The sequence below is a fragment of the Myxocyprinus asiaticus genome, chromosome 44, assembly GCF_019703515.2.
Source record: "Myxocyprinus asiaticus isolate MX2 ecotype Aquarium Trade chromosome 44, UBuf_Myxa_2, whole genome shotgun sequence".
Lineage (NCBI taxonomy): Eukaryota > Metazoa > Chordata > Actinopteri > Cypriniformes > Catostomidae > Myxocyprinus > Myxocyprinus asiaticus.
In genome coordinates, this window is record NC_059387.1 from 27,499,920 (window position 1) to 27,517,752 (window position 17,833).

The window sequence follows — 17,833 nt, forward strand, 5'->3', positions numbered from 1 at the left end:
TGATCTAACTTGTGTGTATGTGCAGACATCAAATGGAGAATAAAGAGAGGTCTTACTATAACTACAAAGGAGTCTTTCGTATTAAATATTGCCTAATGAAACTCCACGGGTAGGTATAATCATATCCAAATTCTTTTGTCTTCATTGCTGTATTGGAACCAATGAAATTAATATGAAAGTTTTTTTCCAAAGTAAACATGCTGTTCTCATCCTTAGACATGCCAGACACCTGCTAATGAGCTGTAATGCATGATAAATGACACAAGGAAGTAATTAATTTAACTACGTGTTATGCATGAGTTGGCAAATAATTATTTTAAGCAACACATTTTTTTTTTAGATTTTACAGCTGAGATTAAAATGGATCCGGCATCTTTGAAATCCAGAATATCGATTGAGGAAAATGTAACAAATATAATTTAAACCTACTGTACCACAGTGACCAGGTAAACTCACACATTAAGGAGAGACACGGTAACTGAACAGACAAGAAAAGCAGATTGTGTTTTATGGCTGGTTGGAATCCAGTTTTTAATAATGAAATGAACCATAAAAAGCACAATTAATCAATTTCTCACTTTAGTTACAAAAATGGGTCACCGAAAAGGCCTTATCATTGCATTCACAGAAGGTTTCGGACGAAAAGAGGCCTAACAGATATGTATTTTTCCCATAAAAAAAAAAAAAAAGCCCCACCCAAACTATATAAACTTAACTGTATAACCAAGGTATATACAGGGCACACCATCCTTGCATCGGTATGGTTTTCAAGATAGATTGAGGTATACGACCGAACTACAACTGAAAATAAAACCTTAAAACAAACAAATAACAAATAATTAAATTAAAGTGAATGAATGGCACCATTACTTAAATCAATCACATTAGTGAAATGTTGCTTTGCATGTGCTGATGAATCTTCCTCTTGTGTTTGCCGAGGTGTCCAGTGGACTGAACTGCGAGTAACTTCAGGATGCTCAGTATATACAAAGGACTTACATTACAATTAATAATAGGGAACTGTTTGAATGCCGTCTTTTATTTGCTCAATAATAAGTACACAGTATTCATCCACAAAATATCATTATTAATTTCTTTATTTATTCAGTTCTATAACTTATAAATGTTTGTGAGGACTTTTGAATTTAAGAGCCATATACAATTGTGATACACATGCAAGTTTTGAAAGTGGATTCAGAAATAACAATAATGTACAAAATAATAATTACAGTTTTATTAAAATACATCCTCTCACTCATAGCACCTCTTTTTTTGTATTTTGAACAAGCACCATTGTTGAAGGTATTCCCTTCTTCCATCCGACTTGTGGACCTCCCAGTTCACCGTTTACCTTGGCTCGACGTTGTCCTTCACCTTTTGTTCCATAACAGGTTTCATGTCATGTTATTCTTGCCCCACAAGGGCAACAAGTATTTTCCTAGGTAATACATACATACATACATGGCAAGACGTGTTCGCAACCCCATTTTTTTGTATTCAAAACTTGCATGTGGCAGGAACGGGGACTCGATGTGTTTGGTGATAGCAATAAAAAAGTCTTGACTCGTGCGCTATCCCGTCCTACCCTGCCACATTGTTGTTGTTTATTTTCTTTGTCTGTTTTTTTTTTTTTTTCTTTTTAGCCAAGGAAGCAGACTGGACCAACTTCGAATCCAAACTTCTGGTTGGGATCCCCAAAGTCAGTGAACATTACATCGACGATGGGAACCTGATCGATTTTGGGAGTGTTAATCTCCAGTACAGTCTTTCCATAGCCTTTCCGCAACTGTAGGATAAGAAAAAGATAATCAGAACTTGTTTGTATATTTAGGTGATTTTTCAACTGCAGGCACTTTTCTGTCCCAGGGGTTGATTTTTATAAGAAAAGGATTTGTTACATGAAGACTGCAAAAATAAAGAAACATTTTCTTCATTAGTATTTGTGTCTTGTTAAACAGGAAGAATATGTAAACATCCTTAAAATAAGATACATTTACTTGAAGTCTTGCTTTAAGAGAAATTGAGCAAAATGTAATGAGGTTTATGCATGAAAACTAGAGCTGTCAAAATAAACCTGTTAACACATGCAAATAATTAAAATTTTTAAAGTAATAAATTATTCATAAACGCGATTAACGCAAAATTATATCCTGATATTTTATCCAGTTCTGCTTGTGTTCTAAATACTGGCTGGAATAGGGCAGAACCTTTGCGATGTGTCTGGGGAATCACACACACACAAAAGAGCGATTCCGTGTCAATGATCAAGAGACGGAGAAAGGACCTCTTAACCGTATTTTTTGTACAAACCAAAGCCAGATGGGACTTGTGATAAGCTGCATTCAGATGACCTGCTGGAGTGAAACATCAGCCTTTCCCCGGCATTGCATTGCACTTTCGTCTTGTCAGACAATTTGGATGAAGTATCATTATGGTTGCAATTCCAGCGCTAAAAGCATGACAAGATGTTCTCTGCTAGCACTTTTCATGTGGAGTTCAAAGCAGCACGAATCATGTAAATGCAGCTTCACGATTGCTGTAGCGAAGTGGATAATCACAATTAATATTGTGGAGGATGAGGGTTTAAGAGATTTATTGCCTATTGCAATAAAAACGCAAACTACAGTACATGGACTAGATATTTAAATTAGTCAAGCTCCTGCTTAGACATCGGGAAAGGGTTAATATTACTTGAATTAGTGCTATTATAGTGCATTTCTGTTTTTATACTATGGAATTCTTTGTTTGGAAAATAGGAACACCCAACACCCAATGAATGTAGAAAAGGACCTTTTTTTACCCTTACAGGTAAAAGAGTCAATCGCCTTTTAGATACAGACATCGCCTGTTAATCAACTTGAGTATGCGCATGCGCATTAGCTATACAAGCTGGGAAAACTGTGTTTTTTTTGCATGATCTGAGCAAAAGAAGCAATTTATGATACCAGTGTTGTCAGATTTTACTGCTGATTTTAATGTTCTTTGACCTTAATTTTGACCAACTGTTTGGAGATTTCAGTCTTTCCCTATTTAAGTAGATAGGAGTTGTACTTGTATGCCACTTGTTTTCAAAGAACAATATCTGCCCAGTCTGCCTGAGGGCGTTCCAAAGATGACCGCCGAGTAGACTGGCTTGCCTTGAAATAGACTTTGAGTATATATAGATTTAAATTTCAGCACTTTCAAATTTCTCTGATTAATCGCGATGAACTTTTAAAAATCATGCGATTAATCACGATTAACTATGAAAAATCATGCGATTGATCACGATTAAGCAGCACTAGATAAAACAAGAAAAAACCTTTTGCCAGTGGGGTAAGAAAATTAACAAATTGAAAGGAAAATAAGTTTATTTTTCTTACATTGTTGGCAAATATTTTTTTCTTGTTATAAGCATAAACCTCACTAAATTTTGTTAGATCTCTATGGAAGCAAGGTTTATATTTTGTCATTTTTTTTCTTTAAGTAAATGTATCTTGTTTTTAAACATTTTATATTGAAAATCAAGACAAAATACTAAGAATTTTTTTTTTTTTTCATTTCAAATGCTTTTTTGTGCACAGATCTTATTGTTTTATCTTGACTCAGACTTTCAAGTTAGTGTACTTGTTTACCAAGGAGACGTGAAGTGAAGGGCATGTTTGAGATGAAATTCATGTGACATGTGATGTGTGAAGAAAACAAAGGAAAATAAATCAAGGTTAACATCACTTGCAAACAGAATATTTTGTGTGTCATGCGAAATCAAGCAGTAATTTTGTCAAATTATGCAATAAAAATAAAAATATTTAAAAATAAAAATGTAAAAATAAGATTTCATTTCCACCATCGTCAATTCCATTGTAAAATGAACGGTGACTTAATTTCCACAAAGTCCACAAGGCCAGAAGTGCCCATAGTTCAAGAAACACCCATTTCTATTATTATTTCTTTAGTACAGACCTTTGACTGAGGTCTTACCGCACAGCTGTCTGACAGAGCCTTGATGAAGGGGTTGTTGTCGTAAGACATCTCCTCATCATTGGAGCCGAGGAAGCGTAGTGCCCTGTCGTAGTTCTCCGTAGTGGCGTCGTGCCAGGCTACCGACTGGTGGCAGTTGTAGGTCAAGTTTTGCCTGGCGGAGGCTGTCAGTAGTTTGAGGAACGTCATCTGCACCATGTTTATTGAGTTGCCCTCTGCATCCACGTATGAAAGCTTGGGGTGAAAATGAGAGTTTTGAGATGCAATGAGATAAAAAGTGATCTATTAAAGCAATAAGCCATGCAATAGGCTGCGCAAAACTGTCATTTAAACTTTGGTTTCTCATACAAAGTTTTTTTTTTTTTTTTGGTCCTTTTTGGAGCTTGACAGCATCTGGTTGCTATGAACTGTTGTTGTATGGCAAGATCTGCATAATTATTCTTTAAAAATGTTTCTTTTTGTGTTCCACAGAAACAAATAATAGTATATGGGTTTGGAATGACACAAGGGTGAGTAAATAATGACACAATTTTCAGTTGTGGGTGAACAATCCCTTTCGATTCTGATAGAAAATCTATTATGTATCTGACAAAAAGGAAAACAGCTGGAACAGACACCAGATATATAAAGATGTTACATTTCTCAGAGGTGCAATCTATATGACTCTAGTCTGCATCAAATATAAATGTGGTGTGTGCATATATATATATATACAGAATGTGCATGACTGTGGATGAGTTTTGTATGAGTGTTCGTGGGTGTGCTCGGATTGTTGATGATCCTGGGCTGCAGTGACAGCATCTGTTAAAAGTCGAGCTCTTATTGGTGTCTGTCACATGGCTGAGTAATGAAAAAAGGGAAAAGATGAAGCCCGCCACTCAGCTTCTTTTAGTTTCGAAGGGCAAGATGATGTTTTTCATAAAGCAGCGGAGAGGAGAAGATGAAAGAAGGCAGAGGAAGTGCACTTACCATTTTGCCACGCTTAAATTCACTAAACCAGGAGCCGGGAACCTCTTTGGGCCATGAAGATATCCTCACCTAGTGAACAGCAGAAAGAGAAGTGAAAAACAGAACAGCAAAGGACCAGAAGTGCACGTAGAAAATTAACTTCAGCAAAACTTTTATAATTTTCTGCACAGCATCTGTTCCAACAATTAAATGAAACGGATTCTCATTGACAATACTACATTTTTGAACACAGTGTGAGAAAGCAAATTATTTAGATTTTAAGATTGACCTTTTGAGAGATTTTCACACCAATTTGACCTAATTTGAAACTTTTCTTTCTTTTTGAGTACTGATACATATCAAGACCGTTATCAGGAAGACACATTTGATCATAGAACAAATGTAAATAAAGATATGAGTGTAAAAAATATATATATTTATTAGATATACAGTATACATATATATTTTTTTTAATTATAGCAAAAATAATTTTGCATTAAGAAATTAAACCCTATTAATAGTACCATTAAGATTTTTTGCATTGACAGACAATCTCATTCTCATTCGGGTACTGTAACACAAATAAATAAATATATATATTATAAAAATAGTAAACTATTTAAACATAATTTATACAAAATAATATGTTATTCTACTTTAAATTTATGCAGATTTCAATACAAAAAATAATTGTGTCCAGACAGTCTGATTTTCTTTAATCTATTATAGTAATAAGAAACTAATTAGACTCACCATTGACAATTAGAACTACTATTTTTATAGATCAAATGTAAAACATCCAGATGCATTTTCATAATGAGAATGAGATTTTTTCACATTACAGTAATGAGAAATGGGGAGGAAAATGTGCTTAATTGTCATGAAAATACTATCACAATGCAAAGAAATCTTAATGGTCCTAAAATAGGCTTAGTTTTCTTTGTATAAAATATAATATCGGCAGAGGCTATTTGCACTAAGATGCTATTTAAAGTAAGTGTGAGTTGCAACAAAAAGCATCTTCTTTGCACAGTGCAAATAGTGTTGGATACTAATTGTACCTTGGTGCAAATAGTGGCAGATACTATTTACACTCCTAACTACAGTAAATACTAACATACCATATAGGGGCATCACTACAGTGTGCTTATTGTGTTTATTTAGAGTCCCACCCCTAAACATAACCCTAAACTTCCCTTACAAAAATTAAGAATATTTTGTAGTGAAATCATAATAACCACAAAATTAAACATGGTTGCTATAATAACACCATATTACTGCAGTAACACCATGGTTTTGGCTTCTGCCAAAAAAACAGGGTTACTAAAATATTACTATAGTAAAACCATGGTTAATTTTACCCGGAGCAAATCTTTCTCTCTACACCCCGACCTTCAACATGACCAAATCACTACGAGGCAATTAAACTTTATATTAATTTTCATTTATTATTCTAAGTAGTATTAAAGGAAATATTAAAAGTGGAGAAAGAAAACAGGATGTGAAAATGTGGGATAAAAGGCGGAATCGAACCTGGGTCGTCCGCACAAAAAAGCACATCCACACCCATGTTACACCCCAAGCCACTGCAGCGACACTATAGGGCTGCAGTTTGTCTTCAACTTATGTGTTTTCACCAGACTTTTAGATTGCAACACTGTGTAACAGATGCTATTTACACCTAGTGCAAATATTCACTCCAGTAACTATTATAACCCTTTGTATGTGTTGAATGTGACAGAGGTGAGATTCTGTTCTCCTGACTGTTACTGGCTAGTTCTTCCTTAGAGGGTTTCAGAATGGCACTCACTCCATTTGACTTTTTATCAGGGAAGATGCAGGTTTCGCCTCCCGCTGTGAAGTTGCAGTACACTTTGAAGGAGTCCCCGGAGCATCCCTGGTTAGGATCGATGTAGTATTCACCTAAGAAGAAAAAACATATAAACTCAGCAAAAAAAGAAACATCCCCTTTTCAAGACACTGTGTTTTAAAGATAATTTTGTAAAAATCCAAAGAACTTTACAGATCTTTATTGTAAAGGGCTTAAACAATGTTTTCCATGCTTGTTCAATGAACCATAAACAATTAATGAACATGCACCTGTGGAACGGTCGTTAAGACACTAACAGCTTACAGACGGTAGGCAATTAAGGTCACAGTTATAAAAACTTAGGACGCTAAAGAGACCTTTCTACTGACTTTGAAAAACACCAAAAGAAAGACGCCCAGGGTCCCTGCTCATCTGCGTGAATGTGCCTTAGGCATGCTGCATGGAGGCATGAGGACTGCAGATGTGGCCAGGGCAATAAATTGCAAAGTCTGTACTTTGAGACGCCTAAGACAGTGCTACAGGGAGACAGGAAGGACAGCTGATCATCCTCGCAGTGGCAGATCACATGTAACAACACCTGCACAGGAACGGTACATCCGAATATCACACCTGCGGGACAGATACAGGATGGCAACAACAACTGCCCGAGTTACACCAGGAACGCACAATCCCTCCATCAGTGTTCAGACTGTCTGCAGTAGGCTGAGAGAGGCTGGACTGAGGGCTTGTAGGCCTGTTGTAAGGCAGGTCCTTACCAGACATCACCGGCAACAACATTGCCTATGGACACAAACCCACCTTCGCTGGACCAGACAGGACTGGCAAAAAGTGCTCTTCACTGACAAGTCGTGGTTTTGTCTCACCGGGGGTGATGGTCGGACTCGCGTTTATCATCGAAGGAATGTGCGTTACACTGAGGCCTGTACTCTGGAGCGGGATCGATTTGGAGGTGGAGGGTCTGTCATGGTCTGGGGCAGTGTGTCACAGCATCATTGGACTGTGCTTGTTGTAATTTCTGGCAATCCTAACACTGTGCGTTACAGGGAAGGCATCCTCCTCCCTCTTGTGGTACCCTTCCTACAGGCTCATCCTGACATAACCCTCCAGCATGACAATGCCACCAGCCATACTGCTCATTCTGTGTGTGATTTCCTGCAAGACAGGAATGTCAGTGTTCTGCCATGGCCAGGGAAGAGCCCGGATCTCAATCCCATTGGGCACGTCTGGGACCTGTTGGATCGGAGGGTGAGGGCTAGGGCCATTCCCCCCAGAAATGTCCGGGAACTTGCAAGTGCCTTGGTGGAAGAGTGAGGTAACATCTCACAGCAAGAACTGGCAAATCTGGTGCAGTCCATGAGGAGGAGATGCACTGCAGTACTTAATGCAGCTGGTTAGTCACATGTCTGTGAAACTTGCTCAGTTTATGTCTTAGTTGTTGAATCTTTTTATGTTCATACAAATATTTACACATGTTAAGTTTGCTGAAAATAAAAGCAGTTGAAAGTAAGAGGACAACTTTTTTTGCTGAGTACAACATATTTTGGAGATGTTCTCTGGGTCTTGAAAATCCACAAAATCAGATTTTTTTAATTTATTTTGGCAGGTAAAAAAACATGGTTTGTGGACAGCAGCAGCGGTGATGCCTTGTGTAAATAAAACAGCAGGCTAATGTGACTGAGGTAAAATCCCACTCTAAAAGGTCAGCATAAGAGCTGACATTTTGTAAGCCATGATTTGGGAGGGAGAGGTTAGCTCCCGCTGGAGTCCACAGAATGGGAAACATCTTCCCAATCAGCCTTCTACTGCTGCTGTTATTCAAATTCTCCGGAGTGACAAACTTGGTATTTTCCAAGCACTGTCAATATCCACAGAGAAACCAGCAAACGTTGTACGTTTTTTGGATTTCTTTGTTCTGGTGAGTATTATTTTTGTTTACTAAAACAAAAAATGAATTATAATATTGACATTTAATAAAATACAAATAAAACCAAACATAAACTAAACTAACTTACATTTTAATGACTCCAAAACATAGTAAATTAAAATTAAAATGACCATGAAATTAACTAAAAGTACTTAACATAACAAAAAAACAAAAACTAAATAGTAGAAAACACAAAAAAACAAACAAAACAAAAAACAATAAATCTCACCATCTCTTCCACATTAATCAGAGTTTGTCCTAACCAGTCGTGTTGCAATAAGTGATGAGCAACAGGACATTTCAGTGATTAAAATAATAAAATTAATTTAAAAAAATTAATTTCCCTGAATCTGGACTGTCTTTCTCTCCCCACTTCACTCACTTACCATCTGGGAACTCTGGGTGAGCGAGCTGCAGGTCTTTGCAGCTTCTTGCCGGGTTGTTCTGCGTGCCCATGGGGTACTTCATGCGCTCAATATCCTGTTTGAGATTATTTAAGGAGCTGAAGATGTCCTCCATGCCCTCTCCATAGTCCAGCAAGGCTTCATCTGCTTGCATGTCAACAGAACGACGGGACTTCTTGGGCATCTGGAAAGGCAGAGGCTGGATGATCTCGCCAGGTGGACCCTACAGAACCAGAAAAAGAGAATTTAGCCTCCTGCATCTTTTGTCATACAGTTCTTCCAGCGCTCCTTGAAACATAAGTTAGATACTCACAGGAGGACCAGGAGGTCCGACTGTCCCAGTGTCTCCCTTCTGACCAGCGGGACCCTGCAGGAAGATGATTTAAAAACTATGAGCTCCTAACCAGACATCAGTATAAAATGCTCACCAAATTGATCAGCCATTAAGTGGTACTTACAGTCGAACCCTTGGATCCCTTTGGCCCTTGTGGACCCTAAGGAAAAAAGAAAATGCATTCTGTGAAAACTGACTTAACTACATGCAGCACATTCCATTGCATCAATTTACTGGAAATCAATTCAACAGACAATGTCAAAATTATGACACTGTTGCATGACTGTTTACTGGTTACTTTTTATATGTTAATTTTTTTATAAGATAAATATGTATCTAACAAATCTAATAGTTGTCATTCTGAAGAACATATGATTTATGCCTTTATTGGTTTAATGGTAATGGGACATCCGTTTTCACCCTATTCAAAGAAAGCACCATGTACAGTTTGAAGATAGCAAGACAACAAGGAAAGTATAATAGAAACAGAAAACAAAGACTCACAGGCAATCCAGGAGGACCAGGGGGACCAATGGGGCCAGGTGCACCGCTGATACCCTACAGTTCACAGAGAACACAGCGGTTAGAAAAGAAATCAGACTTTATGATTGATTTGTGAAAATGTGGATTTACAGAACTTCAAACAACCCTGTGAACAATTAAGAACATGAGTTTGATAATCTCTTTAAGAATTGTCTGCCAAAAAAGGACAATGCTTTTGGTCACAGACATGAAAATGACTCTTGCTAATTCTAACTGTATATTCCTTTGGTGTGTTACACACTGATCATTCCATTTTAGTAGAGTCAAGGACTTTTGGAGTTGTTCTGTAGGGAATACTGCAGCCTCTGTTACTAATTGCAGCAACAGATCGCCAATCTGTCTGGTGGGAAATGTTAATAAGTTGAGATCGTTTTTCTCCTTTGTTTTGTTTTTTTAAACCCACAGAAGGGGAAATTACAATTTTAATAAGCTTAATCTGAGTATGATTACAGCTGTATTGCTTTAAATCACTGCTTTAAATGAACATACTGCAGAACACAGTTTCATGAGGGGCAAAAAAATTGATGGCCCATATATGTTATCAATTCACCCGTAATTAAAAGAAAAGATAACTTTTAGACCCCGTTTGCATTATTGTATTGTGGCCAATGTCATGTGCTGAAAAATAAAGAAAAACAGCACTTTGCAGCTTGACTGTGAAACCACTACCTTGAAAAATTTAATCGTGCTGGTGTTTGATGGGAACGTCTGGCATAATAGAATTACTGCTGGCTCAGTGATCTCTGTCTTTTATGGCAGTTTTATACATAACACGATTATGGTGATGTACACAGATGCAATAAGTGCAGACGTTATTGTTTTAGGCGGTCGTTACTGTAATTTGCAAGCATTCAAGGGCCTGCTGGGTCTATGGTCAGACAGAAGTCCCTGCCGGTTAGAGTAATGGCGTATGTTGTGTGGTGAGGTGGAAGGGAAAAATAAATCATTAGCGACTCACAGCATCACCCTTACTGCCGGCAAGACCCTGAGGACCAGGCAAACCCCGATCTCCCTTCTCTCCCTGCTCACCGGGGGGTCCAATGAGACCAATTAGGCCGGGGTGACCCTGGAAGAAGAACGCACATGATAACAGATGTCACAGATCAGTGGATCAGTGTGGATGATGGTCAATTTACAGTATATACAGAATGTACAGAGCACACAATTCATTTACGTTAACACTACCAACTTAACTGAATATATATATCCACTTAAAAGAAATATAAATATATTAAATATATAAAGAATATAAAAGAAAGGTGAATATAACATATAAAAACACCAATATCTTTGTAAACTGAAATCAAAATTACAGGAAAAAATAATATAAAGAACTAATAAAAAAATATTACAACTAAACTAATATACATTTTCATGGCTACTAAACTACCTAGATAAAATAATAATTATACCCTAAAATGCGAGACAAAAGACCAGTATACTGGAGGATACAAAATCTCAGACAGAGTAGAATGTCTCTATTAAATAAAACATTAAAAAATAAATCTAATTATTTCTTTTAAATTAAAGATTAAGATCAAATTAAATATTCTTTAATAACATCAGGGAGGTTTTAAAAATGTATAAAAGAGCTTCAAATAAGGTTGTTAATAGAGAGAAAGAGAATACTAGAATATGGTGTAGACTATAAATTATGCTGAAACCCACCCTCCCCATCCGTCTGTGAAAATTTTGCCATAGTTTCCACAGTCACCCAGTGTCTTAGTCTTTAGCTTTGACCTTCAGCCTCTTTGAAATGTAAGAAACTACATTAATACCAATGACAGGAAAAGAAATAGAATGCCACTCACCTTCTCACCCTTAGAGCCGGGGTCTCCTTTCAGGCCAGGGAGACCAGGAGGTCCCTAAATATCAGAGAGCCAACGAGAATTCAATTTGCGCTCACACACATAGAAAAGAGAGAAAGAATGAACAAGCAAGAGGAATGGGGTCTCTCTTCTTACCATTGGTCCAGGTGGGCCATCTTGTCCGGGAGCACCAGGAAGTCCTTGTTCACCCTGTAAAAATCCATCAAATTACATCAGCCATTATTGCACCCTGTTTTGCTTATGTTCTGCCATCGAATTACTGTATGCTGGACAGTGATAAATAGCCCAGATACTGTAAAACGTGTTTGCAAATAGACAATAAGATTGCATAAGCAAAGAGAGGTGATTTATTATTCTGTAAGTTCTGTAGGCCTTCCTGTGTGTGAGTGTTTATATTTAGGCTAAATGTATGTTTATAAAATGGATAGTTCAGGTTCTGGGTGCTGATTGGTCAATACAGCATTCCAGCCATGCTTAAGCACATGATATAGTAACCGCTATGACACAAAACATCTGTTCACCTAGCTACCGTGTTTATCACTGCACACCAGCCATAAAGGCCAAGTTAAATAAAGTTTTTAATAAAAAACATATTTATTATGCAGTAACCATTTTATAAAAGCAATAAAGCTGTGCTCATGGCTAAAGTCCCTTCAACATCAGGCCTCTTGTACAGTGTCTTGCTTAAATGTGTAATGATGAAATTGTTAAATGAGATGATGCGTGAAATGGGGACCCACCACTGGGCCGGGGATTCCTCGAAGTCCTTCGGGACCAGGCTTTCCAGCAGGACCCTGAGGGCCAACTGGTCCAGTTTTACCTGGAGGACCCTCTGCTCCTGCCTCACCCTAGAGATTATTATTAATTAATTATATCAATTTTAAAATAACATTATTATATAATATTGAAAGAAAGATCAATTTAATAATAAAAAAATATAATACTCATTAATTTGTAAGTCCCACATCTGTATATTGTGGCTCTCAAAAGTATTTGGACACTTAATTCATAGTTAAGGTCATGACATGCCTTTTTAATTATTTTAATATGTTCCTTGAGGTTCACTTATAATATTAGTAAGGTTTCTTTGCACAAAAAAAAACAAAAAAAAAAACAAAAACAAAAAAAAAAGTTCTTTCTGCCCTTCGGTCTCCGTCTGTTTTCTGTTTGTTTGTGTTTGTTGTGTGTATGTGTAATTGGCTGTCTGTGTTTCTGTTAGCCGTGTGCTTCCCTGTCCCCGCCTCCTTGTTACCCTTGTCACTCTCCCTTGTTTAGTCCTTGTTATGTTAATTGCCTTCACCTGTTCCTCATGTGCCTTGCGTACATATTGTGCCCTCTTCCCTCTTGTATTTGTCAGATTGGTTTGTTACCAGTTAGTCTGTTCCCAGATGGTCTTAGTTATTATACCATTTCTAGTTTATGTTTTGATTTGTTTTCTCTCCCCTGTGAGAGTTCTGTGTTACCTGTTTTGTTTTCAGTTTTCATAAAATCATTTTTATTTTCACTCCTTCCTGCATTTGGGTCCTCATTCTTGACTCATTCCATGACGTAATGATCTGACCGACATGGACCCAGCAGGAATGAGTTTTTCTTTTTGTGCACTACTTCCCACACTACGCAGAGCCAAGCAGGCCAGGAAACTCTTCTGACTCCAGCAGGAGGACAAATCAGTGAGGGGGTATGTGTTGGAGTTTTTTGGTGCCGTCCTCGGGCTGGGTCACGATCAGGCCAGCCTTATGCAATTGTTTAGGGCTGGTCTGAATAAGCTCATCAGGTCTTGTGTCCCAGAGATGGGTGAAGGGGGAAGTCTTGCCGCTACAATCATGTTTTCCTTGAAATGGGATGAGTTTATCTCAGCCTGTGCCTCGGAGGACTTCCTTTATCCCAGCCTGAGATCAACGATACTCCCTCAACGGCAGCGGACGCAGCTGACCGGCAGGAGGTGGAGGCTGCTATTGACCGCCATTCCTACTGCAGTGTTTCCGACTGTCTGGAGAAGGAAGCTGAGAAAGACGCCCGATTTCCCCAGTCGCTGCCAGCACTCAAAGCCATGGAGACTATTCCCCAGTCGCTGCCAGCGTTCCTGACCACGGCGGCTGTCAAGTTCCCTGTGGCCATTGACGAGCTTGTCCAGTTCCCTGAAGTCATTGAGCCTGTCCAGTCTCCTGTCATGATCCTGTTCTGTCTGTTTTCTGTTTGTGTGTATGAGTAATTGGCTGTGTCTGTGTTTCTGTTAGCCGTGTGCTTCCCTGTCCCCGCCTCCTTGTTACCCTTGTCACTCTCCCTCGTTTAGTCCTTGTTTTGTTAATTGCCTTCACCTGTTCCTCATGTGCCTTGCCTATATAGTGTGCCCTCTTGTATTTGTCAGATCGTTTTGTTCCTAGTCAGTCTGTTCCTGTCTTGTTCCTGGTCGGTCTTAGTTATTATACCTTCTAGTTTGTTTTGGTTCATTTTCTCTCCCCTGTGAGTTGTTACCTGTTCTGTTTTAATAATTTTTATTTTCACTCATTCCTGCATTTGGGTCCTCATTCTGTGACAGCTTCTCCTTTAAGACTTGACAGTAAAAGCCCACTGTTCTGATTGGCTCTTGACTGACCTTCTGTCTCCTTGCCATTTAACTGCTCACCGTTACTGAGCAGGGCTATGTAAGTGATCACGTAAAGTAGCCGTTGAGGTGCTTTGGAGGCGGTCTGAGGCAAATGTCTACCACAGTGTGACATCACAATGTGGAGGAAGTAGAGGAGTTGTTTTGGCAGCTTGGTTTCAACAAACACACTCCTCGCAGTGAGGAGGAATTTGAGTTTGAAATAATTTTTTTTTTTTTTTTTTAAACCGTAAAATGACTGCTTATGTCAAAAGATCAAGGAAAAGTCCATCTCATGACCCCTTTAAAATACATGAATGCCACTGCATTTTTCTAACAAAATAAACTAAGTTGTTTTAGTTGGCATAATCACACTTTTGAACAATAAGTTTGTTGGGCTTTAAATGATAAAACGAGAGACACTGGTCAAAATGAAGACAAAAATCATCTGGACATTTTTGATTGTGAAACTTAGTGGAACATTTCCCATAGATGACCTACACCTGTGGTTATTCTGCTAGAGCAGCCATGTGAACTTAATACATCTGCTAAAATGACCATGGGACCAGTAGGTTGAAAGTAATAATAAAATAATTAGTGGAGTTAGTTCTGAGATCATTTGAAGCTGCCACTTTTGATATTTTGTTATCTATGCAATGTGTGAAGTGTGGTTTAAGTGTCCAAATACTTAATGTGCTTTAACATAATCTGTAAACCAAAGTCAAACTCTTCAATCCCAAAGCTGCCACTGTGACATGTTTCCACATGTATTAACAGTGAGTCACTCTCTTAGAGATGTGCTTTCTCTCCTGGCTGCCTGTGCTTTAATTACAGCAGTGGAGGCTGCAGTATGTGCCTGGGTTGAATTGATTTGGAATGATGCGTTACCTTGGCACCCTTCTCTCCTTGCCTGCCTTCAGCTCCAGCAGCCCCTGGGGGTCCCTGCGGACAGAGAAAAGGATGTTGTATTTGAGCATTTGTCTCTGCTGGGCTATAAAACAAATGTGGAAAGGGTCACTGAGAGACATCATATTAGTACTTGGGGGATCTTTCTTGATGGCTATTAATGGCCAAATGGATTCGCTTGCATTTCTTGAAGGTCTTCTGTATGGGGGCACACTTATTCTGTTGTTTGTACTGGAGGCTTGTGGGTAATGTTCTCAAATACTTGTGCATATGCTAAATAAAACAGCTCAAACAAGACTAAGATAGTTTTCTGGTTTTAGCTGGTTTAAAATGATCTAGACAGCTGGTCTCTCAGTCTGATCAGTACTGATTTGCTGGTTTTAACAGGTTTAAGCTGGTCTCTCAGCCTGGCAAAGGTGGTCTTCACATTGCTGACAAAAACATCTTAAACTAGCCTAAGCTGGTTTTCTGGTTTTAACTGGTCTAACCAGCTGGTCTTCTAGCTGAAAGTGCCCAGATTCCTCTAAAACTAGCTATAAGATCAACCTGATCAGGCTGGGAGACCAGCAAACCAGCTTGTTTTTTTATTGTGCTTGTGGGTGCAGTTTTTAAATAAGAGTAACCATGCGGAATAAAATACCTTAAACAAGCCTAAGATGGTTTGCTGGTTTTAAATGGTTTAAGATGGTCTCTCAGCCTGGCAAAACTGGTCTTCACTTTGCTAACAAAAAGTTTAAACTAGCCTAAGCTGGTTTGCTGGTTTAACCTGGTCAAACCAGCTGGTCTCCCAGCTGGACCAGCTGAAAGTGCCCAAACTCCTCTAAATCCAGCCAACAGATCAGACTGGGAGACCAGCTAAGACAAGCAAACAAGCTTTTATTCAGGATACCTGTGGGTACTGTTCACAAGTATGAGTAACCCTGTTGACTAAAACATCTTAAACCAGCCTAAGATGATTTTGTGGTTTGAGCTTGTTTAAGCTGGTCTAACTGGTCTTCATCCTACTAAAAAAAAAAAAAAAAAACAGCTTAATCCAGCCTAAGATGGTTTGCAAGTTTAAGCTGGCCTAGTTGGTCTCGCAGGGAAAGGTAATGGAAAACAGGAAGACCAGCAAATCAGCTTTTTTTAACAGAGCAATTGTGGGTAATTTTCTCAAATATGTGGGCTTTTTTTTCATGTATCCCTGTAAAAATACAAATAAAAATCTTTTACCAGCCTAAGATAGTTTGCTGGTTTTAGCTGGCCTAGCGGGTCTCGCAGGGAAGGTAATGGAGAGCAGAAAGAAATCAACTGATGAAAGTCCAAATATTCACACAGGAAAAAAAGTAATAATAATAATAATTGAGTGATTTTCAAGATAGTTAACAGTCTATCTCACGAGTCCAAGAATAAATAGGAATTAAACAGATAGAGAATAAGGTAGGGAATTTCCATTTTCATTTAAAACTGCAGCCAGCAAAATGCTGAGAAAGCAGAACGTCTCTGTGTTTGATGCAAAACAAGCTCCAGCCAGAATTATTGATGCAGGAGAGTTTAATACACAACACTGGCCGAAATCAGGCTTCCCATTACGGTCTTTCTCTTTTAGGATTAAAACACCTTTGCTGATGAAATGGCAGTTTCTCTAGCCACAGTCCTTGCAATCTGCATATGCTGATAGCATGTATAATGTTTCCAGGGAGGGTGCCATCAAGCATATTGGGAAAGCGAGTTGTGTTTTCTCTACATTTTGCATGAATAATATATTTGTATGCAGAAAGAAATGTCATAAAGCTTTGAGGAATAATGTGATAGCACGGTTTTGCCTGAACCACCACAAGCAGGACTGTTAGCCTTAGAGCCATATTTCCAAACCATTTGTTTGTCTTATGTACCCCCACAACCCCATCAGAAAAGCTCAAGTATTAAATCTGTTCCTTTTAACTCATATATCATTTAGCAAAAATAACAGATAGTCCTGCCCCAAACTCATACCATTGACTGAGCCAATGTGGCTGTATAGGGCTGGTCAGGATGCTCAAATAAACAGAGCAATGTTTGATAGTGCCACAGAGCCACAGTGTTTAAAGTACACTTTTGGGGGGAAATTAACTTACTAATGGCATGCATAGAGTATAGCCCCCTCTAGGAAACTAGGATGGGAGAAAGTGTTTTAACATCATAAAACATTAAACACTCTTTAAATATCATTTGGGGTACGAATTCTCCTGGTTGAAAATCATTGCAAAGGAAAATCGCAAAGAATCTGTAAACCTCCAAGTTGGCACTTAAACACAGAGAAAACTGATGAAAGAAGAGAAAATTACATTGTGCAAATACAAGGGGAAAATAATAATATTTTGCTACCCAGTTCAATTCAGTGCCATGGGCCTGAATGCACCTCAACACGATATAAATTGAAAAAGTTTACTTTCCCCCCTGTTTGGTAAAAACTATGCGTTATTTTCCTGACTGGTGAAACAGTACTATATTCCGCAGGGCGATGTGTCATTCAGCAGAACAAATTTCTCTTGATGTGGCAGAGAGGAGCTTGGGTTCCTGTCCCGAATGTGACAGTTATATTTTCTCTG

General features: G+C 38.4%; 1 protein-coding gene across 3 annotated transcripts in view; it reads right to left on the reverse strand.

Moving 5' to 3' along the window:
- Nucleotides 1-511: 511 nt before the first annotated feature.
- LOC127434578 (collagen alpha-1(XI) chain-like) overlaps nt 512-17,833 on the reverse strand; it is a 114,577-nt gene continuing 97,255 nt past the window's right edge. For all 3 annotated transcript variants that reach the window (XM_051687397.1, XM_051687395.1, XM_051687396.1), the window contains 13 exons: nt 15,246-15,299; nt 12,514-12,621; nt 11,909-11,962; nt 11,756-11,809; nt 10,903-11,010; nt 9,906-9,959; nt 9,526-9,561; nt 9,381-9,434; nt 9,050-9,290; nt 6,719-6,831; nt 4,930-4,998; nt 3,961-4,194; nt 512-1,786 (listed from right to left, as the gene is read on the reverse strand). In XM_051687397.1, the coding sequence (XP_051543357.1) occupies nt 1,640-1,786; nt 3,961-4,194; nt 4,930-4,998; nt 6,719-6,831; nt 9,050-9,290; nt 9,381-9,434; nt 9,526-9,561; nt 9,906-9,959; nt 10,903-11,010; nt 11,756-11,809; nt 11,909-11,962; nt 12,514-12,621; nt 15,246-15,299 (1,326 nt within the window). In that variant the 3' untranslated portion in view covers nt 512-1,639. The remainder of the gene's footprint in view (nt 1,787-3,960; nt 4,195-4,929; nt 4,999-6,718; nt 6,832-9,049; nt 9,291-9,380; nt 9,435-9,525; nt 9,562-9,905; nt 9,960-10,902; nt 11,011-11,755; nt 11,810-11,908; nt 11,963-12,513; nt 12,622-15,245; nt 15,300-17,833) is intronic.